This window comes from Dermacentor variabilis, chromosome 2 (genome assembly GCF_050947875.1).
Source record: "Dermacentor variabilis isolate Ectoservices chromosome 2, ASM5094787v1, whole genome shotgun sequence".
Lineage (NCBI taxonomy): Eukaryota > Metazoa > Arthropoda > Arachnida > Ixodida > Ixodidae > Dermacentor > Dermacentor variabilis.
Genome location: NC_134569.1, coordinates 228264554 through 228291292, shown reverse-complemented (window position 1 = coordinate 228291292; position 26739 = coordinate 228264554). Strand labels below are relative to the sequence as shown.

The window sequence follows — 26739 nt, the reverse complement described above, 5'->3', positions numbered from 1 at the left end:
TCGAGTAGCTCTAACATTGATGAAGCAACCGTTCATGCTTACGAGCTTCATGTCCCACGGGAATTGCTTATCTTCGCCTCCGCTGCTGTAACGGCTCCGGAGCTTGGGTGACGAAGGTGAACACTCAGATTTGTAGCCGCCATTTCGTCGTCTTATCAGAGCACCAGGCTTTTGTTTAAGGTATATTTTCCTAGCTCGCTTTTCCCAACTCTGGTTGCGTCCGGCACATAACTATTTGCTGTGCATTGACGGCGAACTAAAACGCACCAGCGCCACCGACGGCTCTCGTCGCGCTGTGTGAAATGGACCATGGCTAAAGATTAGGCTAGTTTCTAAGACACTAAGAACGATGAAGCATTGCAACAACAAAAATAATTACACACGGGAGAGAATGGGAACTTACCGACACATGTGCGATCGGCGAAGCGCCTCCCATTTTTGTCACTAATTTTAGAGCGCAGCTCTTAGGCGCCCGTTCCTGCGTTGAGCGTCGGCGTAACCGTTCGATCGAACACAGCAAAAGATGAAAGAGCAAGCGGAGAGCGCAGCAGGGCATGAAAGACGGCGGTAGCGATGAGAGCGCGAGTAGGAAAGCGGAGGAGGAGGGTCCGGCGAAAGCGTGAGAAGTAAAGCGTAGTGGCACGCAAGGCGAGCTCTACGGCGACAACCGCTACGAGATGACACCAGAGTACCGTGCCGTAGTCTTTTCACCGATGGCATGCAGAGAGTGCGCCCACCGATACTACATATGGAAACAAAACGCTGCATGATGTCTGGTTGCGGCAGCTGCAGTGAATCGCGCCCACGCGTCACCCACACGTTGCCTCTTGCTATTTCGCGATTAGCGAGACAATCACACCACACTTCGCTCCGTTTGCAATGTGCCGCACTAGACAGATTATCCGCGCCAGCCAATATATCACGAAATGAAAACACGTATGAATTTCGCATTAGGGAGTATCGTAATCGTCGGCGAATCTTGTACTCCAGAGCCGACTATGAAGGTGAAAGTGCAGTTTAACACAGTGTTCGGAAGAGTTACCTGCCACGAGGCGAGAATTGGACTTACTGACATGCTCCCGCTCTCGAAGAAAGAAAGAACGACGTTAATTCTAATGGCCGAACGGAAGCTACGCTTGATCTTGTAAGCTGGTTGCAGCACTGGCGAAGCTACTAGAATTCTCAGCCAATAGAAAGACCGAACGCCCCTCGAGATGTGCTCATCCGCGCCGCGTTGTCTGCTCAGCGTCTGCTTGCCGTCATGTTACATGGTCCATGGTAGGTGGCTTGACGCAAAAAGTCTTTTCACGCCGTAACCATAGGCTGCATTTACATGCATGCGAAAGCGGGGCTTCGAGTTAGGCGTAAACTTTCCCTGCAGTTACCTTGCAGCCTCCTTAGGAAGTAGTACGGCCGAATTTCCTGACAAACGTTCACCTGTGCCACAGCGTCTACTCGGCGTCTACGTAGCGTTTCCTCGCTGCTGCCATCATGTACCATGCTAGAGCGGGCTAATAAATGAATAATGCAGTGAACAATTGGGCTTTTGTATTGTTCCCCATCGTCAGTGCAGCACCACTGTTAATGCTGTGGCGCCACCTGCTTAACTAGAAATCAAACCAGTTTTATGGCTCGGTGCCGTGTCTGTAGTCCTAGCAGCGTGAGAACAAATAGCCGATGTAAGAATTACGACAAAACATACCTAATTATTTGACCTCAGCTTGAGAGGAGGCTTGGCGATGACGGATTTTGCCGCTTTTTTTCTTGCTGTTGGATAATAATATTTGGGGTTTTCCGTGCCAAAACCACTTTCTGATTATGAGGCACGCCGTAGTGGAGGACTCCGGAAATTTTGACCACCTGGGGTTCTTTAACGTGCACCTAAATCTAAGCACACGGGTGTTTTCGCATTTCGCCCCCATCGAAATGCGGCCGCCGTGGCCGTGATTTGCTGTTGGAGAGCCAGTAACAAGCGCGAATTTGAATCGAAGCGGGTGGTCGGAATTACACGGGCGCTGCCTTGTTACCACCGTTAGGGCCGCTACTGCAGTAACCGGCGGTAACTGACACAGTAATTCTCGGTATACGACGTGCATGCGAAGAGGTCCTAACATGTCACGTAGCGACCGTATCACGTAGCGAGAACAAATAAAACTCTCTAGTGTAGCCAATAATAAGCCACTTACGCCTGGAACTATTTGCCGCTGCACAAGGATATTGCCTCTGTACGCCTCGTACCTTTGGCAATGCTGCAACCAGCTTGTGGAATGGAGTATAAAGCGCACATGAGTGATCTAGCTCATGTTATGCGGTACGTGAAGTATACCTGGCAGCCGTTCCAAACAAATTTAATACAGTCGAACGCTTTTATATATGGTTTGGGGCCTCCGAGCGTTATACAGGTCACTCCGTTCTAGAGGCTTTCTTTGTAGAAGTGCTCGACTCTACTAAGTAAAGCTGCTCGACGACGAGGCAAGCATGCGTATGGTTTGAATATTGTGCCTGCGGTGTCAATGGTTCTATCCTTGCTTCTATGTTACGATTGCGCGAAATTCAATTAGAGCCGAAAAGTACACGCACAAGGCTACGTGTTATCACTCATAACCACTGCAGTCACTCTGGTAATCTTTGTATTCTGACAAATACTGCGTCAATGTGTGATTAACGAGAAAATTGGAACAGTTTTCGTGAACAGCTTCGGTAGCAGGGAAAGCCTCTTAGCTCAATGTCTCCCATGCAAAGCCCTTAAAGAGCACAAGTGCGATGTTGCAGGTCATATTTGGCAAGAACGTGCTTTTTTGAGAGCCGAAAAAAAAAAAAAACAACGTCGACGCCTACCCTTGCAAGAAAAATCGCATTACGTCAATGTCGCTGGGTCGGTGTGATATTGTTGGGGATAATTGCAAGTTGACGTCACAAAAGGTTTGCTGAAGAGCAGCAGACGCCCGTTAACCCCCGGGGCACATACCCAGCGGCACACACACAGCGACTCCACGCATACATACCCAGTGGTACGTATTTTGAACATTTTTCAAACATCGTTGGCGAATTCTTTTTCTGCTCGTCTTCTACTTACTTGACTGAGTACGCGTCGAGGTTAACGTGCACAGCAAAATAATACCTAGAATATAGATGCTAGAGCTCCACGCCCTAGTTTACCGCGGTAAGCTCTGCTGCCGGAGTGAATATACATTGCAATTTGCACTAGTTTTCTACCTTATATGTTACCTGGTGCCATGAATGTTACCTGCCTCGTACAAGTGGTGACCTTTCTCAAAATCAGACAGAAGAAAATTCGTTTTCCGGCACGTCAGGCCCGAAAAACCCGCAGTGTGAAATTACTGGAAGCACCGCGAGCGCCTTCGTCCCGTCGTCTGCTTCACATGCCAGTGCTCTGGCTTCTGCCGTTCGCGGCGCTGTCCGCCAGCACGTCGTAGGTTCACAGGCAGGCAAACAATTGGCGCAGTTGCCGCAGGACGAAGTAGGTAGTAAATGGGAAATATACCGGGAGAAAAAGCCTGCCGTTCACATACTGGTGCAAGCAAAGATAAAAGTTTAGAGTGAACGTTGGTTGGTCAGCAGTACGCGAGAAAAAGAAGGCTGCACCTAGAATATTTTGGAACCAATAAAGAACAATACAACAATATATGCTAGACGAAGATGGAAACAAACTGGAAGGGGAAGCTGCACGAAATTACATCCCAAAAATAACAGCCGAATCTTTCCAAGGCAATAACGACGTTGTATTCGAAGAAAAAAAAGAGCATGAAAGAGAACCAGATGGAAAAGGAGCTGCTGGTGCTGACAAATTTCAACTGGAAGAAAGCGGAAGAGAAAATTCCTAAGCGCACATCCACAGGGCTAGACGAGGTTCCCGTTAAGCTGATTAATGAACTAGGACCAAACAGTGAGGAAGCTCTGGTGAAAGCAATGGAAGAAACCTTAAAAGAATGAATATCAGATAGTTGGCGACAAAGTAGAAAGAATTTTTAAAGGTAAGGGGGAGAAATATAGAATTCACTCGTATAGACCATTGGCCATTACATCGGTAATATACAGGTTAGCAATGCAGGCAATCAAATTAAAGCTGCAAGCATGGGCAGAGAATGTTGGCATTTTGGGAGAACTTCACAGTGCCTTCAGAATAGGTAAGCGTTTGAATGACAACTTATTTGTTCCTACTCAGTGTATTGAAATATCAAGAGTTGAAAGCAGACCGTTATATGTGGCCTTTTTAGACATTACAGGAGCCTATGACAACGTAGACAGCAACACTTTGTGGGATTTTCTGGAAAGAGAAGGCTTAGGTGACGATTGTCTACAGCTTTTGAAAGATATTTACCTAGAAAATACAGTTTGTGTTGAATGGGAAGGGATGAGAAGCGAGGAGAAAGTTGATATCAACAAGGGACTGAGACAGACGTACCCTTTATCTCCACTGCTGTGTATGATGTATACATGGTGAGGATGGAGAGGGCGCTAGAAGGAAGTAACGTCGGGTTTAATGTCTCATACAAACAGGCGGGTACAGTAGTAGAGCAGCAGCTTCCAGGTTTATATTATACGGACGACATTGTGTTGCTAGCTAACAAGCAAACAAGAAAAGTAATTTGCAATGTCTGGCCAATATCTGTGAACAGGAAAGTGTGAATTTATGGTTGAAATTTAGCGTTAGAAAATCAGGTGTTATGGTATTCAACGAAAACAGTGAACAGACAGTGGAGATGCAGGGCCAGGAAGTACCTCGGGTAACAGAATATATATACCATGGTATATGGATAAACGAAGGCAATAGATATATGGAAACACAGGAAAAAACAATAACAGTGAAGGGGAAGAGAAGTGCAGCCATAATGAAGCAGAGAGCGCTATGGGGATACAATAGGTATTATGTGGAAAGGTGTAATGGTTCCAGGACTTACTTTTGGAAATGCGGTTGTTTGCTTTAAATCAGGGGTACAATCAGGACTCGACGGCAACCAAAGGTCAGTGGGTTGCCTCTCATTGGGCGCTCACGGGAAGACTACAAATGAAGCTGTGCAGGGTGGTATGGGCTGCACTAGTTTTGAAGTGAAGGAAGCTCGCAGTAAAATTGATTATGAGGAACAACTGAGGAATACGGAGGAAAGTAAATTTGCTGGGAGAGTGTTGAGGTACAGGATGAAGATTAATTCAGAGTGGAGGAAAATAACGAGGAAGCTTACCAGCAAGCATGCGGCCTGTAGGGTGAGCAACACACCAACAAAGAAGGTCAAGCGGAAAGTCAGAGAGGCTGAAATAATCTCATGGGTGGCAGCAATGGAAAAGGAAACTGCCATGAATTACTACTTAAAAGGAAAAAAAAACCGAAACTAGGAAAGAAACAATTTGTGAAAACTCAAAGGGGAGCTCATTAGGTTTCGAAGCGATATCAGAATGCCTTAGAACACGCACCTATAAAACGAAATATAAGAACGAAGAAGAAGAATGTGCTTGCTGCAGTAAAGCGAGGGAAATGATGGAGCATGCTTCATTAGAATGTGAAGATATCTGCGCAGCGGTCGATTTAGACACCACTGGACTCCTTGTAGCCCTTGGGTTCAGTGAGGGAGGGGGAAAGTCTGCAATAGAGATTAGTAAGAGGCGATTGGAAGATTGGTGAAAGAAAAGTAGCAAAACGGCAAAAAAAAAAGACGGAGACTTGCAAAAACAAAGTTCCCAATAGGGGTCAGGAAATTTGCTTGTGGGAATTCATCACGCGTTTTTTTTTTCTTTTTTTTAAAGACTAGGTAGGACATTGGGCAGTATAATAGTAAGAGCTTGGTGGCGCAACCCACCGCCCCGTTCCAAAGGGGACACTCATAACATCCATCCATCCATCCATCGTAAAGCGGGAGACACACGGTCCGATTCGGTGTCCGATCCGGTGTCCGACGCGCCGGAACGGCAGCCGGAATCGAGGTGTTTGGCCGTGCCGAACTGCCGTTCCGGCGCGTCGGACGCCGGATCGGACTCCGAATCTGACCGTGTCTCCCGAAACACCCGTCAATCTCCAAAAGTAGCGCCAAACACTTCCCTCCTACTTCGCTCCACTTCCGCGCTCGGCGCGGCCTCTTCAGTGGCGCCGCCTATGCTGGCCCTGCCGTAGCAAACGACGGCTAACGCGCTACCGGAGAAAATCCGCGGAAAAGTTCGTTCGAGCCTTGCGGAGAAGTTTTCGAGGCGAGATTTTGCTTCGTCAGTCGTTACCTGCCCTTAATAATGTCACGTTGTAATTGCGCAAAATACAGAAAAATGGACCATTAATTAAGGCGTAAAGCGCCCGCACGTTGATAGTTCGTGTTGCTGAAACACGACGCACGCACATGGTGCGCTCAAACACGCGCGTAATTACCTCAGTTTCAGGTATTCATTGCGTGAAAGTACGTGTACGTGGTTTCGTTGATTCATTTACGTACTTGCAGGATACTTTTGTTCGGCCGGCGCGTGAGGGGTTCCAACTCTCTGGGGCCAGCAATGCCTAGCAACAGGGCCGCTTCTGCTCCGCGCCTTTTACAGATGTGTGTAGCTTATGCACAGATTGTGGCGGCCATGAGCAACGTTTTCACACATAGGCGGTATAGACAATTTGAACAACGCATGTGTGCCTAGTGCTTGCGTCATTTGCGGACGTCACGTCGCAACCATCTGGCAGACTAAACGTCTGGCCTAGTGCGTGCGTCGTCGAGCACGTGGCGGCGCAGCCAATGGGTAGGAGGTGGCGCCGCGTCATGAGCGTATAAGATGAGCGTATAAAATAAAAAAAAACATTAATGTCCAGTTTGAACGCCGCTGAGCGGCTTTTCAAGTTACGAACTCGTCGCGGGCAAGCGAGCGCGTTGCGACACTTGGCATGTTTCCATTGGGCCTTACCGAGGAGCTGTTAAAACGCAGGCGAGAGTTCGCGCGGGCAAGGAACGCGCAGAAAAGAAAATCTCGTCCCTCCCGTAATCGAGAGTAGACGTAAGCATGAAATGGTAAGACAGGGCCGGCTTGCACGAACATTTAATGACGAAAGTAATAAGAAATTTAAGAACGCGTTCTTGTGCGGACTAGAAGTTGTCTATAGGGATAATTTAAGAATGCGTTCTTAAATTCGTTATTACTTTTGTTATTAAATGTTCGTTCAAACCGCCCTTGATTCGTTGGAGATGATATTATCCACAATCTTAAAATGGGTGTAGTGCATGTTCGCAACGGCACACCCCACCCCACCACGCCGCACCACACCACGCAATGCGGCATGTGCACTGGTCCATATTGACACGTGTACTTATCTTTATCGGGCGACCACGTTTCGCCGCCTAACAAATGTAATCGCACAGCGCGGGACGCGCTTGCATGTATCCGAAGTTTCTGGAAAGTTATCGATGCTCCTATCCGTTGTCTGTTGTCGCCGAACCTTGTGTTATCTGATTTCCTCACGCGACGCGAACGGTGTAGAACTTTGTGGAAGGCACGCGGGTCCAAACGATTAGTCTGGAACATTCGACGACTGCTGTATAAAAGCCGACGTGCTTGACCCGCTGATAAGATTTTCGACGATCGCCGAGTCTGTTCGCCGCTACCGTTGTTCTTTGAGTGTAGCCTGTTTTTGAGGGCACAAGTTCCCCGAATAAAACGCTCGTTTTATGGACACAATATTTTCCTGTCACAGAAAGAAAATCATTGCAGGTTTCGCCTCGGTCAAACAGCCAGCCAGGGTTGTCGCCGGACGCGCCGTGGGATTCACGAACCTCGGCATTGAAAAGGGCACTCAGCGCCAAAAGATGACCATCAATCGTATAGTGCCCTGTATGTGCCTTTTGAACTTCGCTATAGGAAATGACAAATAAAACTTCAGCGTACTAGCTTAAGTGATATTGTGAACATACATTAGGAAGAACTCGGAAGGTATATTTTTTTTGTAAGTTATTTGGGAAGTAACTAGCGTATGTAACGCGGTCTTGTCTGGTTGCCTGGGTGATTTCTTTCTGTTCTCGTAACTTGCGCAGAGGTTCTCGTTTAAGTGGCAGGATAACAGCGTTGGTTTTTGGCTCAAGGTCACTAGAAGGTCGTCGACAAAAACGTTGCTAAAAGCATTTCACGCTTAGAAAAGAAAATTAACCAAAGCCATTACAATTCTTTCGCATTCCCACACGTAACCAGTATTAAGTGTCGCTGTCGAATTTTGTAATCACTGTTGCTCAGCGTGGGGCCATTAACAATCCGAAGCGAAGTCTTGAGGTATAGTGGTCGGCTGTCGAAGTGCGCAGAATGCGTGCCACGGCTTACCACATCTGGAGGTGTTGCGGGTGGTGCTGGCAGTCCGGGGAAGGGTGCACCCGTGCCTTGGACCAGTCGTAAACCTGAGTCCACGGCTTGTCGGCGCCCCAGAAGTGCACGATCTTGGTGCCAGACTCGCCGAACTTCTGGTACGCGCGGTCGAAGAACGGACGCCCCGCCGAGCCCTGCTTCCAGGAACGCGCAAAGTAAAGAACACGCGGTGAATTTAGTGGATGAGCTCCATATGTTGAGCTGCGTGATTTGTCGGTACAAACATTGCCGAAGTCCCTTTATTGGTGCGCACGTGACAATAAGTGGTGCAGGTTTGCTTTGTATATAGGCTGTGATAAGCAACGGAAGAATGTGATAACCTCATTTGCTCCTGAACAGTTTTATTCAAACTTGTTAGTAGAGAAGACCTCGCTACCAAACACTGCAATTCAGCGCGCGTATAACTTATATATTCAAGAATGTTTGATTGCACATAAGGGAATGCAGGTAGCCAATGTATTCATGACAATATCCCTGCTTTCGAGGGTCTGTGCCTTTGGTGTCTTTGGAAAAGCAAGAAACTTGATCACACAGCTTAAGCCGGCGCTCATACCCAGTTAACACCTACACATCTGTTTCTTTACCCGTGGATTGGAGCGTCGCTTGCTGCTTCTGAGACACTAGCATTATGGCGCTCATAGCATTGCTATTTATGTAGGTCGCAGACGCAAGACACGCCCGCGTGACGCAGGCGTGTGTAGCTGTTCGGTCAGCACATACCCGCCGTGGTTGCTCAGTGGCTATGGTGTTGGACAGCTGAGCACGAGGCCGCGGATCGAATCCCGACCACGGCGGCCGCATTTCGATAGCGCCGAAATGCGAAAACATCCGTGTACTTAGATTCATATAGGTGCACGTTAAAGGAACCCCAGGTGGTCGAAATTTCCAGAGTCCTCCACTACGGCGTGCCTCATAATCAGAAAGTGGTTTTGGCACGTAAAATCCCATAATTTAATTTAATTTCAGTCGGCACATGACCTCCGAGATCCGGCAGCACGTGCGCTCTTTCCCCGGCTGTCCCACTCGACGCATTCCCAAGCAGTTCGAGCGTAGTCGCAAGTCAGAGCTTAGCGTCCAGCACATACGACAAGCTCGTGCGCTTATTCCGAGGTCTTCTATATTGCCATGCTATCTCCTTCTTGTCAAATACGACGTATAACATTACATAGTCACTAGGGGCGTAGCCAGGGGCGAGGGCGCTTATGAGGTTCTGTACCCCTACCCCCCCCCCCCCCCCCACCCGCAATTTTTTCGTGCTGTCATGCGCCGTCGACCAAGACAACCCCCGGCACCGGAAATCATTCTGTATTTTGTCTAGAATGTCCTTTTCACGCTCGAAAAGACATTTCAGCGCGAACATAGCGAAATCGGCCTGGATTTCTACGGAGCACATGGATTTCAATTCCGAAACATGAAGAGTATAAAGTTCTCCAACTTTTGAGGCGAATAGTGCATTGACATTACCAAAGTCGTGCTTTAGATTTTCAATTCCCGAACCTTGTGGTTTTAATGTTGTTATAAACATTTGACGCCAAAGGTGCATTGACCTTTCTAAAGTCGTACATCGTACCATACAACGAAACAAGCCAAATCGACACACTACCAGACAAGTTGACAACACGCAGCGAGGTCCAATGAGACGAAGCGTTGTGGTGGTTCATTTTTGCCGTCAGTAAATAATGTCAGAATTTTTTTTTCACCTGCGCCAAAGCATCCACCTCAAGACACTAATGCCAGCAAAGATAACTACGTTCTCATTTATTTTTCTACTTTGACTTTTATTCGCGAGGACACATTGGGCCTCTTCGATTAAGCTTTTTTTTGTTCTCGCTACCCGCGAAAAAAAACCCGCCAGGAGGCCGTGGAGTTCAGCAGTGTCTCACATGGGCTCCCGCTTCTCGTGCTTCTCAACCCGGAAAAAGGCCAGTGACGAACCCAAGTTTTGCACCGGTGCAGCCGGCAAGACCAGAGTAACCGGCGGACACTAGCCACTTTCGGGTGAGTGCACCTTATCTCAAGATATAAAGCGTTATTCCCGATGACCGCCCACCCGCCCCGTTAAGCCTAACGCCAGAACCAGCTCCCGCGATCTCATCGGCAGAAACACCCTCGCGCCGCGGGCCACGCGCCGCGTGAGCACGAGCACACGAGCGCTCGCCCACGCCGCGGCGAAGAGCCCCTACGATGAGCCGAGAAGCAGCTGCTGCAAGCGAAATGACAAACCAGAAAGAAGATGCAGCAAATGCAATGCAAACAGACCGGACGGAAGAAAACACCGGGGAAGGTACCTGGAACTATGATGCAGAAAGCGGCCGAACAATCGAAGCGGAAAGCACCTGGATCACAAGAAACAAGAAAGCAAAGAAGGACACCTCGAATTCAAAGACGCCGGCAAAAAAACTAACCGATGAGCAAACGCCCAATGCAGCACCTTTACAGCAACAACGCAGACCCAGGATGCCGCCCCTGCCACTTGACGACTTTAAGATCGTCTACCGCCCGCAAGCAGGTCTCGACCTCGCCAAATGGCATACCGTCGCAGTCATGCACGCCATCGGTAGAGCGAGTGGACTATCGCAGCAGGACTTCAATGATAAAGTACGCGTACAAGTACAGAGAATCGAAAATTTAATCATCGCAAGCACGGCCGACAAGGAAGACGCCAAGATGCTGGTCAGCATCAACAGAATACAGCTCGGAGGCACTTACCACAACGTCAAAGGCAACATACGAACCCCTGACGACGTATCCCGAGGCGTCATCAATGGCCTCATACCAGGAACAAGCACCGCAGAACTTATGGCTGGAATCCGAACACCGGCACGATACACCGTCCTTCACGCCCGAATGATGGGTCAGTCGACCGCGGCAATCGTATTCTTCGAAGGACCGCACGTTCCCTAGTACATCATCTTCCAGAGCGTAGACTTCCGCTGCAGACCATATCGCAAGTCAGTGCAGTACTGCCGCACCTGTGGCAACACGGGACACCGCCAAGACGTCTGTCCGAAACCCATCCCAGATTTTTGCTACAAGTGCGGCAAGACTGGACAACCACAAGACCATGACTGCAAACCGACCTGCAAGCTCTGCGGAGAAGCGCACGAAACTGCAAGTACAGAGTGCAAGAAGAAACTGAAGCCAAGCCCTCCACCCTACAATATACGGCAACAGCGCCTTAACAGACTACAAGAAAGAGACAACCGCTGGAGCTCCAGCAGTGAAGAGTTCCCGGAGCTGGGCACCTCGGCCACCAGTTCGAGCAGTGTCAGTGCGGGCAGCTCGCCCAGGCGCAGCAGCTCCAAACCAATACTGCGAAGTGCTTCGCGCTCACGTTCCCGCTCTCGCTCCCGCTCAGTCAAACGCGCGAGCTACGCCGATGCGGTAAACGGCTCGAGCGACTCGGCTGGTACGAGCAGCTTGGATGCATCGGCCGAAGCGGCAGTCATTCGGGTCCCAGCAAACAAGCAGCAGAACCAACAGAGCAAACTGCAGAATCAGCACAGCCAATTACAAAGCCAGCAAGACCTCATAGACAAGCTACTCCGCAGTCAACAGAAACAGCAAGAGCTCACCGACAAACTGCTTCAAAAATGCAAAGAGCAACAAGAACTCACAGACAAGCTGCATCAAAAATGCCAGGAGCTCGAAAACATAAACAGACAGTCGGGAACGACGTTGACCAAGGCCGACGTTGAAGCCATAGTAGATGCAAGGTGCCTGATATTTCAAGACGCCTTTATGAAGAACATTCACGCCACAATGGAAAAAGTTGTCCAATCAGCTGTCGAAAAAACAGCCGCTACCTTCGAAAACAAGATCGCCACGTTAAACGCCAACATTGATGGGATCGCACCACAGCTCAGCAATTTTATCGCGCATGTAAAGAACAACTACATCACTAAAGCACAGCTCGACAATTCGCGCCCCACGACTCGGAAGAAGGCACGGGCGAACAGCCACAGCGACTCTCACTCGGTCTCGCCCACTCGCGATCGCCGACGCGAATTCGAATCTTACGACGATGGCGACCCCTAACCACAAGGCAAAGAACCAGCATTCAACTATACGCATATGGCAATGGAACTGTCGATCATACCACCCTCGACACGCCAATCTACAAGAATTCGTCAAGCTGAATCAACCCGACATCATAGCACTACAGGAAACCAACACGCAGAACGTCCGACTGCAAGGATACGCCACATATGCACAAACCCGACGAACTGCCATACTGGTGAAGAAAACTTTCACAGCCCAAAAACATGACGTAGAGGACACCCAGACCGAACACACCTTAATCGAGGTTTTACCGGAACGAAAGACGCAGAAAAGCCTATTCGTGGCCAGCGTGTACAGCCCGCCTCGCGACCAGCTACCGGACTTCGATCACTTTGTGCGAAAAATCAGGAAAACCACGAATGGACACCAACTCGTCATAGTGGGAGACTTCAACGCCTCGCACACGGCATGGGGCTATCATACCACCACAAAGAAGGGTGCTAGAGTGCATGATGCTGCCCAGCAACACAGACTCACCCTCTGGAATGATCCTCTCCAGACCACAAGAATTGGAAACAGCGTCTCGAGGGACACCAACCCCGATCTAACCTTTACTGCTGACGTCCCCTGGGCAGAGTGGAGTCGACTCCAGGAAACCTTAGGTAGCGATCACCATATCCTCCAATTAGATGTAGCACACACCCGTAAACAGAATAAGTCCGGAACTGCACGGTCAACTGAATGGAAATCCTTTAGGGACGAGCTAGATTCCGGAGCAAGCATAACTGACATTGACGAGTGGCTCAAAAATGTATTAGACACAGCAGAACGTTACACCAAGATCATACAACTCGATGCCGATACACCCGCGGTCGCCACGCACCTCCTCCATCTCTGGGAGGCAAGACGTGGCCTCCTGAAGAGATGGAAGCGACAAAAGCTTAACAGAAAGCTAAAAACACGTATTGCTCTCCTGACCAAGCAGGCTCAAGACTATGCGGACCACCTCGCCAGGCAGAACTGGTACGCTTTCTGTGACAAGCTACAGGGGACTCTGAGCACGAAGAGGACCTGGCACCTCCTACGCGCACTCCTGGCCACTGAACCCACCAAAACGAAACAGAAGCAACATCTTCCCAGTCTTATCCACAACCACGCCGGATCAGAAGAACACCTCCTGCGAGAACTACAAAAGAAACTATGCGGAGACGCACCCTCTACCGCGTCAACTCGCAGCAAAGAATACTCTGGAAAACCGAATACAGAACTCGACCGACCCTTCACGCAGGCCGAAAACCACGTAGCCCTATCCAAGCTGACTAGAAATACTAGCCCTGGTAAAGACCGGATCATTAACAAACACCTACGCAACCTACCGCCGCAGGCCACCGAGGCTCTCCTCCGTTACTACAATGAGTGCTGGGAGAAAGGAGAACTGCCTGCTGTGTGGAAACACTCGGACATTACCATGATCCCCAAGCCCAACAAACCTCTCAGCTTGGAGAACCTACGCCCAATTTCCCTCACCTCGTGCGCGGGAAAGCTTTTCGAACATATGGTTCACGATCGCATTACCCAGTACCTGGAAGACAACGGTCACCTACCAGACACCATGTTCGGCTTCAGGCAGCACCTCTCTACGCAGGACGTTCTCTTACAACTAAAGGAAGGCCTTCTAGATCACTTAAACAATCGAAGCAAATACTCCATAGTGGCAGTAGACGTCAAGGGAGCCTTTGATAACGTTAGCCACGACGCGATCCTCACCAATCTCGAAGACAGCGGCTGCGGCGCTAGGACCTACGCATACGTCAGAAACTTTCTGATGGACCGCACGGCAACAGTCGGAATCTGCAACATCCGCAGTGAAAGCTTCCTACTTCCAAACAGAGGCACCCCGCAGGGGTCGGTCATTTCACCGCTACTCTTTAACGTAGCTATGATCAAGCTACCCCCACTCCTCGAGACCATACCAGATCTGCGTCACGCGATGTATGCTGATGACGTCACGCTCTGGACCAGAGCTACGAACGTTGGAAGGCAAGAAAGTAGCTTACAAGAAGCCGTCGACACCATCGAAAGCTATCTCCGCGACTGCGGTCTCCGCTGCGCCCCAGAGAAGTCCGAGCACCTCGTCCTGAAAGCAAGAACGAGAGGCCGACCACCCAACTACGAAGAGCCCGACCCTACCATCACACTCAACGGGACAACAATCCCGAAAGTCGACACCATACGAATACTTGGACTCCACATCCACAAAGACGGATCGGGAGCTGCAAGCCTACCGAGACTAGAACGCACCCTTTCGCAACTCACGCACCTTGTCAAGAGGATCTCAAACCAAAGAAGCGGGCTCAAGGAGCAAGACACTCTAAGCATAATACAAGCACTGCTCACCAGCCGCATCACATACGGCACGCCGTACCTGGCTTTAAAGAACGGTGAAATAGAAAAGCTCAACATCATGATAAGGAAGGCAATCAAAGTCGCCCTGGGACTACCCGCCATGGCCTCTACATCACGTCTCCTTAAGATGGGCGTCCACAACACGTGGCAAGAGCTCGCCGAAGCGCACAAGAACAGCCAGCTAGAACGCCTCAAGCTCACGCCCACAGGGAGATCAGTACTGCGACACCTGAACTACAGCGAGACGTATGTCGCAGACACGGACAAGAAAGAGCGAATACCACCGGAGGTTCGAGAGTGCATTTGCATCGCACGTGTTCCGCGCAACATGCATCCCATATATCACAAGAGTAGAAGACAGGCTAGAGCCAACGCCATCCAACGAAGTTTCAAGCATGACCCGAATGCCCGCTACACCGACGCGGCCAAGTATCCGCATCGAAACGCGTACGCTCTCAGCGTGGTAGACTACCAAGGCTCCGAGCTAGCATTGGCAACCGTCAAGGCACGCAACCCGGAAACGGCTGAAGAAGCGGCCATCGCCCTCGCCACCACTACATGCACAGACTCAGTGGTTATATTCACTGACTCTCAGGCCGCCTGCAGAAACTTCTTGAGGGGCCGCATCTCGGCCGATGCACTCAAGATACTAAAACGACGAGGCACTCCGCTCCCGTACACCTCCGTAACGTGGGTACCCGGACACGAGGGACTACAGGGGAACGAAGCGGCCCACGCCGCTGCCCGCGAGCACGTCAGCCGGGCTCCCCTCTCCCCACGCGCTCTCGGACCCGCGACAGAAGAGACGGAGGCCGTACCCACCAACTATTCGGCCATATTGCAACATTACAGGCTCGAGCGTCGAGTGTACCCTCCACCGCACCCTAAACTCGACAGAGAAGAAAGCCTGATCCTCAGACGCCTGCAAAGTAATACGTACACGCACGGAATGATAATGCATCGCCTCTACCCGACGCTCTACGGATACCTCTGCGCACTCTGCAACGTACCCGACACTCTGGCACACTTGTTGCTGGAATGCCCGTGGCAGGAAGGCAGCGAAATGCAACTAGAGACGCACGCAAAACGAGCAGTAGAATCAAACGACCTATTCGAAAAGTGGAAGGCCAAGCTAACCCTCGGGGACCTGGAAGACCAACGACAACTCGTCGCCAGGGCCAAGAGGGCAGTCGAAGCCAGAGGGTTCCTGGACTAAGGAGCCTTCCCACCTTAGGGTGATCCCCGTCCTCGCTCGGGACACTGTTTCGTACAATAAACGTTTCTTTCTCTCTCTCTCTCTCTCGCTACCCGCGGGCTGCCGAGCCTGCCAGAGCGCATTGGGTTTTCTAGTGTTGCCCTGACCACTGTGCACGCGCGCGCGCTTCAATGCGTGTTCGTTTTTCCCCGGCCGAGTGGATTTCCGCCTGGCAGAGTTCTGGATGCTTTCTCGCTAGCAGATGAGAAAAAGACACAATGCATGGTCGCTCGCCGCCATCACTGCGGGGACACGATGGATTGCAACGCGTTCGCTTCAGCGCAACCTCTCGGGAAAATTGTCTCGCTGGTGTAGGATACAGAGCAGTATGCGTATATGGTTCTCTGTGGACCACGCGGCTCACGTTTTCTTCAATATTCCTTCAGTAGCCACATTAGGTGCCCAAAGTAGGCATTCGATTGTGGTCAACATGCTTTCCTTAGCGTTTCTTTTTCTTTCATTTCCGTGCCCCCGCCCCACTTAAGAGAAAGAGACATTGATGCGGCGCAGCAAATCGTCGCGTAATGAAAGTTTGATTTTGTTACTTCTTCTACTGCGGAAAGTAATGGGACACGGGATGCTTCAGTTGCCGGATACGCTTATTATATTATTGTGACAGTAATTATATGGAAACTCCAGGTGCATTCCTGTTATCGGCTTCATGTTTCATAAAGTCCAAGGGCGATAACATCGTGACCGCGCGCCGTATGCTGTACGTGCGAGTGAAAGCGTAAAGGGGGGGGCGCGGGGGGTGGCGGAGTGGCATATGGGTGAGCCGACGATGGTGGCTCAGTCTTTTGTGCGCAAGGGAGAAAAGCGGGGAGGAAGCGCGCCGCCTCCCGTCGCGCGCGGTACATCAGCGGGAGTTGATAAAGGGGAGGCTGGGATCTGGGAATGTGTGGTTGCGCAACATGTTTATTTGCCTAGTTTGACGCATGATATACGCTGACTTTTCGTAGACACGTAGGTTTATTGCAGACTTATACGTATATTTAAATATCTTATGGCGAGGTTTTGTGTATACGTGCAGTGAACATTGTTTCAGTGATAATTTTTTGCCTTTTATCAAGCTGTATCTTCGCATTTGTATATTACATATCTTCCCATTTCTAATATACGAGGGCGAGTCAAATGAAAGTGAGGCGACCCACCCCGCGCAATAATGGCTCGGTTCATTATCTGCGAGGCATACACGTAGCACACAGGCATCTCTCATTTACGAAAAGGACACGCGGGTGGGATGATAAAGGTTCTTTGATGCTCTCGTAGACTAGGTTGAATATGGTTGCGTGACATAATGGACACTCCCAAAGTTCAAGAGCGTGGTATCGTGAGGTTTCCGATAGCTGAAGGTGTTTCCCAAAGGTTGTTCCGCAAAAGGTGTTTCCGAAAGGTGTTTCCCGTATGGCTGCCGTGTACGCTGAATATTGCATTTCATTGGCCAGTGTGAAGCGTTGGAGTAAACGGTTCAAAGAAGGACGTGAAAGTTGCAAAGACGATCCAAGACCGGGCCAAAGCCACCGTGCAATCACCCCCCACACAACTTCAACGGCTGACAAGAACGGAGGATAATCATCGATGAATTGGCAGCGCGTGTGAACATCATTCGCGGTTCGGGTCACACCATAATTCATTAACATCTCGGTTATCGGCTCTTGTGTGCGCAATGGATGCTCAAGATTTTGAACCACCGCCAGAAGACGAAGAGGTTCGGCGCTGCCTTGACTCATCTGATCCGGCATCACGATGAGACTGACGACTTCTTGTCCGCAATTGTGACCGGGGACGAATCATGGTGCCAGTTAAGTTTTATGTTCTTTTCTCCTTGAAGTCGACCAAAGTCTCTTCAAGGTGATTATCGGCGTTGATGAAGCAGGAGGCAGGTTGTAGGTAACAAAACTTGAAGATATATTGCAACGGAAATATTTACACAGCCAAATACAGAGTTAGCAAAAGAACACTGATGCAAAACACACAAGTAAACAGTGCCTAACTCTTCTACTTTTTCTTAAGTTAGAGCCTAGGACAACTGCCACTACATACGACCAACCGAGTCTCACTGTTCTACCACTAAGTGGTTACGGCCCAGACTAGCATTGCATCGTACGGAGTCTTACTGTTCAGGTTTAGGTTTAGTGATTACAGCCTAGACTGAGGACTAAACACCTCGTCTCGATTGTTATAGTTGGAAGAGACAAAGAAAAGGGGCGGTAGGACCGTTAGCCCATCCCACAAAAGCAGTTGCCAATGAGAGTTGACAGTTTCTTAAGCCACAACCCAAAGGGATGGCTTACTCTCAAAAGTAAATGTATTGGAAAACAACCCTGTTTTCCCTCTTCCCACAGCTTCGTTTCCCTCTCCTATTTACACGTGGTCAGTGACGTCCTCGGCAAACACGCCAGGCACGCACGATTTATTGAGGCCATCTCGCACCTCAGCGGCGTTTCTAGCCAGCGGGGGGCTCGGGCGCTGGTGTCCCAACACCGCGTACCGCAGTCGCCCTCAAGGTCTTTCCTCGTAAAAAAATAATGAGCGCTGGCGGCATCCGGACTCGGTGTTCTTAAAATGACGTTCTCCGAACGCGGCCTCCGCACGCGCACCGCGCCCCTTTCTACGGCGCGCACTGCAAGTTGTAACTCGACACCAAGCAGGCTCTCCTCAGCGCTCAAAACAAGATGCACGTGGCTGCCGCCCGGATGCGTAGGGGCGTGGACCCCCACTCCGTACGCGCAACACGTGGTCCACATTGCTAAGTGCCCCTAAACCTCGGCTGCGTCTCTAACCAGCAGGGGACTCAGGAGCCGGCGCCACAACGTCGTGTATACTGCCGTCCCACTCGAGGTTTGTCTGCGTGGACCTATTGCGACCATCGGCGGAATGTCAACACATTGCGCGTAAGAGCCCGTTCTCCGAATCCGTTTTCCGCATCCGCACCGCGCCCCCCCTGCGGCGCGCGCCGCGGCTCGTCACCCGACACCACGCGGGCCGTCCGACCCCTCAGAAACAGAAACAGTTGCTGCCCGACGCGCTGTGGTGTTGACGCCTCTCTATTCACAAAACACATGGGCAACTCGCGGCTCTGCAACAGTATGTACAGAACATTCATGCAGCCCTACACGGTCCATTCTGCATGTTCGAGAGATGAGCGGCCTAAAAGTGCCGCTACTAAGAGCCTGAAACACGACGGCAAAGCCCACGGTGCAAACATTGGAATTCACCACTCCAAAGAAAGCAAACGCCATCATTTCCGCCAGAAAGGTGTTGTTGGCTTGTCTTTTTCGATCGTCAGGAGCCATTACAGATTGAATTTGCTAAACCTGGAGAGACTACCAATCGTTTATGATACTGCGAAACGCCGGATTGGTTGCGTGTAGCAATCGAGAACAAACGGCGTGGAAAATTGAGGAGTAGGATCATCTTGCTCCATGACAATCCCCGTCCCCAAGTCACTGATGTGGCTAATACAAAACTGGCAAAGTTCGAGTGGGAAAAGCTGCAACATCCGCCATACAGCCCAGACCTATCGCCTTGAGACTTCAACATTTTGGAATATCTGAAAAACAGCTCAAGGCAACCACATTTGTGTCGGACGATGACGTGAAACAGTCAGTCTTTTTGAAGCAGCAACCCAAGTTGTTTACGAGACGGGAATCACGCGGCTCGTTAGTAACTGAGGCAAATGTCTAAATGCTCATGGAGACTACTGTTTGATAAAGTACCCCGTTTGTCATGTATTCGCATTGGCTGACTTCCATTTGACTCGCCCTCGTATATTTTGCATTACTCCTGCTTTTTAAATGTGCTCTTTGCTGCGACTATAATTTCGGTGCAATTACAATACACCACAGGCGACAGCTGCTGCTGCGCAACACACTGTAACAAAGGACAGTGTCATTGAGATTTTCACCTGGTCGTTGCATATGTACAAAAATGCAAACGAGGTTCTTGAATGACAAAGCTTCATTAAAATAATTGTCCTCCACATGTTCATTTCGTGACCTTTAAATTTTTCATATCAGCGGCATGCGCAACTTTGCCGGTTTCAAACTGATATCGACACGTGAACTTGTTTATCGGGTGACCAGGTTTCACCGTTTGACAAATGTTATCGCACAGCGCAGGATGCGCCTGCATGTATCGGAACTTCTAGAACGTTATCGACGTTTCTATCCGCTGTCTGTCGCCGAATCTTGTGTATCTGATTACATGCATGCGCGACGCGAATGGTGTACAACTTTCTGGAAGACACGCGGGCACCAGCGATTACTCTTGAAAAGTTCGATGGCTCATGCATAAAAGCTTATGCGCTTGACCCGCTTATCCGATTTCGACGATCACCGATTGCGTTCGCCGCTATCGTTGTGCTTTAAGTGCCTGTTTTTGTGGGCACAGGTTCGCCCAATAAAAGCTACCTTTGTCTTTCACAGTATTGCTACCGTGTTCTTTACCGTCACTACCACGTGAAAGTATAGTTCTTAAGTTCATGTGACATTTTCTTTAGGTATCAAATAGAGAAAAAAACTAATAATATTTGGGGTTTTACGTGCCAAAACCACTTTCTGATTATGAGGCACGCCGTAGTGGAGGACTCCGGAAATTTTGACCACCTGGGGTTCTTTAACGTGCGCCTAAATCTAAGCACACGGGTGTTTTCGCCTCCATCGAAATGCGGCCGCCGTGGCCGGATTCGATCCCGCGACCTCGTGCTCAGCAGCCCAACACCATAGCCACTGAGCAACCACGGCGGGCCAGAAAAAAAAACAAAAAACATGGAAGCATTGATATCCGTTATTTCGGGCACAAGTTTTGGGTCATACGAGTATATTATTTTATAAAAAAAATACATATTTTACTTGTCTTAACAGTGCGTAGAGTTCAGGAATTCGTTTGCAGCATTTTTGGCAAAGGCAATGCAGTTATTAATAATATATTCGATCCGTGGACAAATTCTATAAGGAGGAGGCCGAGCTGCAACGTGAGCTCGGCTTCCTCGGCCAACGTGGGCTCGGCCATATAGTCATTCTTCTCGCCACCTGACCTTATCCGGAGGTCTCAATACAGTCTTTGATTATGGGCCCTCCTTTCGCATTTCATATCTGCCAAAAACTTGTAACTACTTTGAAGCAATAACCTTGTAAACTTAATAAAATCGCAAAGCGTAGCGGCGTGCCCGTGGCAGGGAAGATGCGCTTGCCTGCAGGTTGTAGGTGAAGGGCAGCCGCAGCGCCAAATCCTTCCTCCAACGTTGGCCAAACACTTCGTTGAGGACGCCACGGTCGACGCCGTCGAAGCTGGCCGTCTCTCTGGCCACCTTCATCACCTGTGGTTAGGCCAGTGCACGGTGAACAGTTGTGCATGAGTAAGCATGCGGGTGCAAAAACACCTTCCACCTGCGTGTCATTGAAGTTTAAACGCTGCGGTCGGCAATGATATTTTCCTCAGGGGCTGCAAGAGTCACTGGGACTTTTTAGCAGGGTAGTTTATACTTGCTGAGAACTACTGACTGTATATTTTAGAGTCATCCAAAAGCTTATACTTTTTGAAATATTGGCTGACCATCCTTCGTAGTAATTGCATTTGCGTTCCGCAATTGCTTTGTCTGTTTTTTTGTATATAGTAACTGACTGTGCATCGCCAATCTTCTTTACTATGGTTTAGCTAATTTATAAATCCTATAGATTGTTGCATAGCACGTTCTATAACGGTGCATAATAACTACATAACTCACGTAAATAAATCGTTCATTCTTTATTCGATTTAGTGTTTGCCATATCTGTACTTACTCTTACTAGGTCGGCACTGACTTGTGTACACTACATTGTGCATGCTTCAGATTAGAATGTTCCCCTGGCGGCAATTTTTGCCTCTGGGCCTCCTACAGGACTTAAAGACCTCCTATTTGTACACTGTCCTATAGAAACATAATTAAACTCACCTCATGTTTCTCTTCAACACACAGTTGCCTATGCCTAATGTCTGTTCGAGGCTCAGCACGGAGTGCTTACCAGGCCATGCGTCTTCTCGGAGGGTACGAAGACGAAGACACCCGTGTCAAAAAGGTCGGGCCAACCCCTCAGAGGCACAGCGGACAGTTCGCGCCTCTGGAACAGTTCGTCGCAGTTGGCCAGCACCAGGGTATCGGCATCCAGGAAGACGCCCTTGCTGAGGTGCTGCAGGCGCCAGACGTGGAGCTTCGTGTAGGAGCAGGCCACCCCGTCAGCCTCCCGAGTGGGGCAGCCCAGAGGATCTCGGCCCCTGCAAGGTATCGAATTTAAAAGAGGCTTGTTTGTAGCACAGCATAGTGGCGATTGCGTGCGCTACGGACTACACGAACACAGAGAAACGTATGCGTAGTCTTCTTCGTTGCATAATTTTGAAACTTCATATTTGCAACAATGTCGCAATATCTGAAAACTTCCGTCTGTTCCCATAAATCAAATGAGGTTATTGGATAGCTTTCTTTGGCTACCGTTTCGCATGGTGGGGTGCCGGTGGCCGGGCATCCCGCCGGAGGAAACGGGCGGCGTGCGATCCCCCGAGGTCGGATGAGGAGAGAGTGCTCGCCGATTGGTCCTCGCCAGCGCCTTCATCACGAATGACATTACACGGAAAGGTGCGCGCCAGCGTCGAAGCCTGGAGAGGGCAGCAGACAGCGGAGGAGGGCTGTGCGGCTTGTTCAACTATGCCGTGCTTTGACGCAACCTCCAAGGCTCTCACGCGAAATGCCGCCATAACGCAAGTGTCATGACGGGTAGCAAACTGTCGGGATAAAAATTACAAACAGGAATAAGGTGCCTCAGAAAGGCTGTTCAACGTTTCAATAGGGGGACCTATCTTCGTCAGAGGCGGCCTTGTCATGCTCGGCGGGTTAGTTTTAACCACGGTGTAAGAATATTTTTACACCGTGGTTTTAACAGGTTAGCACGGTGGCGTCACGTGCGGTCGTTGTCGGCGGCGAAGAAAGTACTCTGTGACGCTACTGCTTAAGAAGGACACTTCCAACTTGTTTATTCTCAAGTGCACGTGTCATTCATTCTATCTGTGCGCATTACACGATTGTTTGAAACTTCCACGTGTTGTCAAAGATCTCGTGCAGTCTACAGTTACTTCAACTCAAGTCTTATAAGGGGGCGCCTGATGGACACGAAGAAATTTTTGTCTCTTCTTGAACTGAAGAACAAACATATTCATCCAAGTCAAACAATGTGGTTCTCATCACTTGCTGCAGTCGACCACTTTCTGGAGGAATATCGAGCTCTTCAAGCATATTTTCTATCCATCTGCGGCTTTCACACACTGTCTATGTCTTTCGAAATCCCCAGGCGTCTCAAAACCACGTACCTCTCCGAAAATCTCGGGCGTCATTTTATATCCTGCTGCTTAGAAGCAGCCACATTATAGTAAAAACAATAAATGCAGAATTTGTGGCGTCAAAACCTTAGTGCATAAATTGAGTTAGAAGACCTGATTTCTATTGATTTTTCGGGGCGGAATATACTACTATTTTTTATGTCTCGTGGCAACATGAGCCTTTCAGCGTGCGAAGGTCTATATATGCTGTGGTTAGTGGCAGCGTTGTGTCATTGCGGTCCGTGTCTGTCTTTAAGCGCAGTGCGCGTCTCTTGCGGAAATACGCGCTGTTTCGGCCAACGCTACGCTGCACGGAATGCTCAATAAAGAGAATATCGTCTATAGCAAATGAGCGTGATAAACGCCTGTTGGCGGCAGGCCCGGCTCTTCACCTACTTGTGCTCCGTCACAGACATCGGGTGCAACGCTGGTCAAAATACGCAAGAAGTTGTGTCACGAACATTTAGCACTCCGCGCGTTTCGTCGATGCTTTGCTGCGGGCCAACGGCATTTGCTCGCGGAAGCATGCGCGTGACGCTGCCGCGACGGGCTGCAACTAGAATACTCGAAAAGCAATTGATCTGAAACAGCACATTAGCAGCCGTACGCCATAGTTTGTTTGGTTCTAAGGGATAGGACGTTCTTCGTTCAATACTGAGCCTATATAAAGAACAGTTTAACACAACTGCGGTAAAAAGAATGAAAACTATTTCTAAGTGCGAACGCAGCCACTTCAAAAAGTCTCTTTAGAGTATACAGCGTTTCAACTGATGACAGAAACGGAGTACATATATTAACGTTGAGTTGTTCTTGTATGATTTCCTTTTAAAGAACTGTCGTTATCCTAGTGGTTTTGTTGTGCTTTGCAGCGAAAGAATCAGCTCGGATCATATCTCAGATCTAACTTATAGAGCTGACTGGTTTCAGAAAAACAAGAGTATTATCGGGAAGAAATGAGCACGCAGATGTGGTTATAACACGTGCAGCCATTGTTTGCCTCCAAAAATAAGTGTTTATTATACGTTCTTTATGCCAGTCTGCTTCACTCGCTGCGAATGTACGCAAGATAAGTCGCCGCCACCAATAGGGAAAACCAGAACCACACTCTGCAAATGCCTCAACCAAACAGTTACCGCGCAGTTCTGCTCGTTGACGAACTCAGTGGACGTGCAGCCCATAGCAGTAAGGACACTGGAATGGTTATGCGACGCCCTGTTTACACTCCGGCGATTCGGTTGACCTCTGCAAGCATAGCAGTCCATGCATGACACGCTTTTCTTCGCCCAAGTACTCGGCTTCCGTTTGCCCTGGCCGTCACATTCTGCAGTTGCCTGATCGCCGGAGGCATGCGCATAGATTATGCGTGACGCCACGCTTGTTCGCCCATGGCTTGCACGGTTAACCGGAGGTGCGAGAAAGCAGGGAGCGACGCTTCGCGCGTTCGCCGTTTTCCTCACGGGCCCCATTTTGCAAAAACTGTCGGCACGCTCGGGTGGAGCCACGAACGGATCGCGTATAGGTCTCTCCGAGGAGACCGCGAGCGGCGTACCTGAGCAGCGTGACCTGCTCGATGTCGTCGAAGGCCTGGGCCAGCAGGTGCCGCATGACGGCCCCCACGTCTCGCGTGACCAGCACGGTGAGCTTGTAGCGGGTGCGCGCTTCTCGCAGCGAGTAGCCCAGCACCAGGGCGCCGAACGCGTACGTGTCGTCCGTGGCCAGCGTCACCCACGACTGCTGGCGGGCCTTCTCGGGCTGTTCCGGCGGCGGCGACGGGCAGCACGACTCCATGGCCACCCACAGTTCCTTCTTGTTCGCTTCACGAGTCCCTGGCACGTGCGACGTTGACGATCATTCGCGCACGTCGACGGCAGCGTCATCTGCATTCACACTAAACGTTGAAGAAGAAGAAAAATAAAGGCTCGCAAGTTTATACAGGGGCCTTTCTAATTTTTTTGTCAATGTTGGCTGCCCAATATTTACCCATTCTTTGTAGTGTCGACTCTTAAGGTTATATCGTCATACTGCAGCTTCGTTTACCTTTCGCCTATCTTTTTATACTTCTCATAAAGATAAATTATTATGCTTCTCCAGTGGCGTAGCTAGGTCGTCTCGCGCCCGGGGCCCTTAGCTCTTCTGTCACCCCCCCCCCCCCCGGGTGTAGTCGAGCAAGGCGAGGATATCGACAATTTTCGGGTGTCTTCAGACGTATATGACACCCCCCCCCCCCCTACTGGCCCCGTGCACCCGGGGCCCACGGCCCCCCGGCCCTCCCTGTTGCTACGCCACTGTGCTTCTCACAAGGATCAATGTAATTATTGCGATGAGGCCCAATTATACGAAAGGGGGAGAGGTAAGGGAGAAAAAGATTCTGACAGAACCCGTGTCACGATGACTGTCGACGTTCATGCTATTAGTAGTGAAGGAATTCAGCCGCACACCGTATTGCCACCGCCGAAACGCGAGACGTGTATGAGGCTCCTCTCTCCCGCTTCCATGTGAAAATACTGCGCCATCTAGTGGCGCCCCCAAATAGTCCGAGCATGGCCTCCAAGATGCGTGGTGTGCCAGTGCGTGAGAATGCTGACTGTTCTCTCGTTAGCAGTGCGCATTCGTGGAGCAGCGTGCTAAAGCATCGGGCTACCAGTTTGAGGAAGCAGTGTCATGCGGGTTCGATTCCCCCAACACAGTAGAAATCGTAAATAATTTTTAGAGAGTATGGTACACATTAATTCTGATGGATTAATCAAGGATGGATATATACGCATGGACAAAGGGCGCGCGCCCCCTATGTAATAACCCTTCGGGGCCCTTTAGGGGTATTATGAAATAATAATACACCGTGGTCGAAATTTGGTCCATTCGTACTAAGACCCAGTAGATCATAAAGGGTGTTTCAGCGAACATTTTCAAGACGTTTTAAAGATTGCCTATGGCAGGTAGCACAGTTATAGTCCATGAGCTAGTCTTTTCGAAGAGGCGGACATGCACAAGAAATTGAAACGCATAATGGACTAATTTTAAGAAGTCACTAATGAAGTTTTAAATAATTACCTTATGACATATTGCAGTTTACAAATTCTAGCGGGTGAAACTCCAAGGCATATCAACTTGAAAGGAATTGTGTGGATGACGCCATTTAAGAGATATGCGCCGTCAAACTTGCGGTAAAGATGCACTGCCGTTCCACTTACTTTTTTAACAATACGTCGTTTTATGCATGAAAGCACAAAACTAACTGGAACGCCAATGCATTTCTCTGCAAAGTTCGGGAATTCATATTTCGAAACTGGTGTTATCCTGGGAATTCGTTCCAAGTGGATCGGCCTTGTGAACTCCCCGGGTAGAATTTGTAAATTGCAATGTGTGCCATGGGTAATTAGTTAAAAACTTAC

General features: G+C 49.6%; 1 protein-coding gene across 4 annotated transcripts in view; it reads right to left on the bottom strand.

Moving 5' to 3' along the window:
• LOC142573136 (glycogenin-1-like) overlaps positions 1-25395 on the bottom strand; it is an 89449-nt gene extending 64054 nt beyond the window's left edge. The window contains exons 1-5 of one of the 4 annotated variants that reach the window (XM_075682672.1): positions 25328-25395; positions 24897-25235; positions 22003-22252; positions 21192-21387; positions 8293-8468 (exon numbers count right to left, since the gene is read on the bottom strand). In XM_075682672.1, the coding sequence (XP_075538787.1) occupies positions 8293-8468; positions 21192-21387; positions 22003-22252; positions 24897-25135 (861 nt within the window). In that variant the 5' untranslated portion in view covers positions 25136-25235; positions 25328-25395. The remainder of the gene's footprint in view (positions 1-8292; positions 8469-21191; positions 21388-22002; positions 22253-24896; positions 25236-25327) is intronic. The other 3 variants (XM_075682669.1, XM_075682671.1, XM_075682668.1) reach the window with 3 other exon arrangements.
• Positions 25396-26739: the final 1344 nt, after the last annotated feature.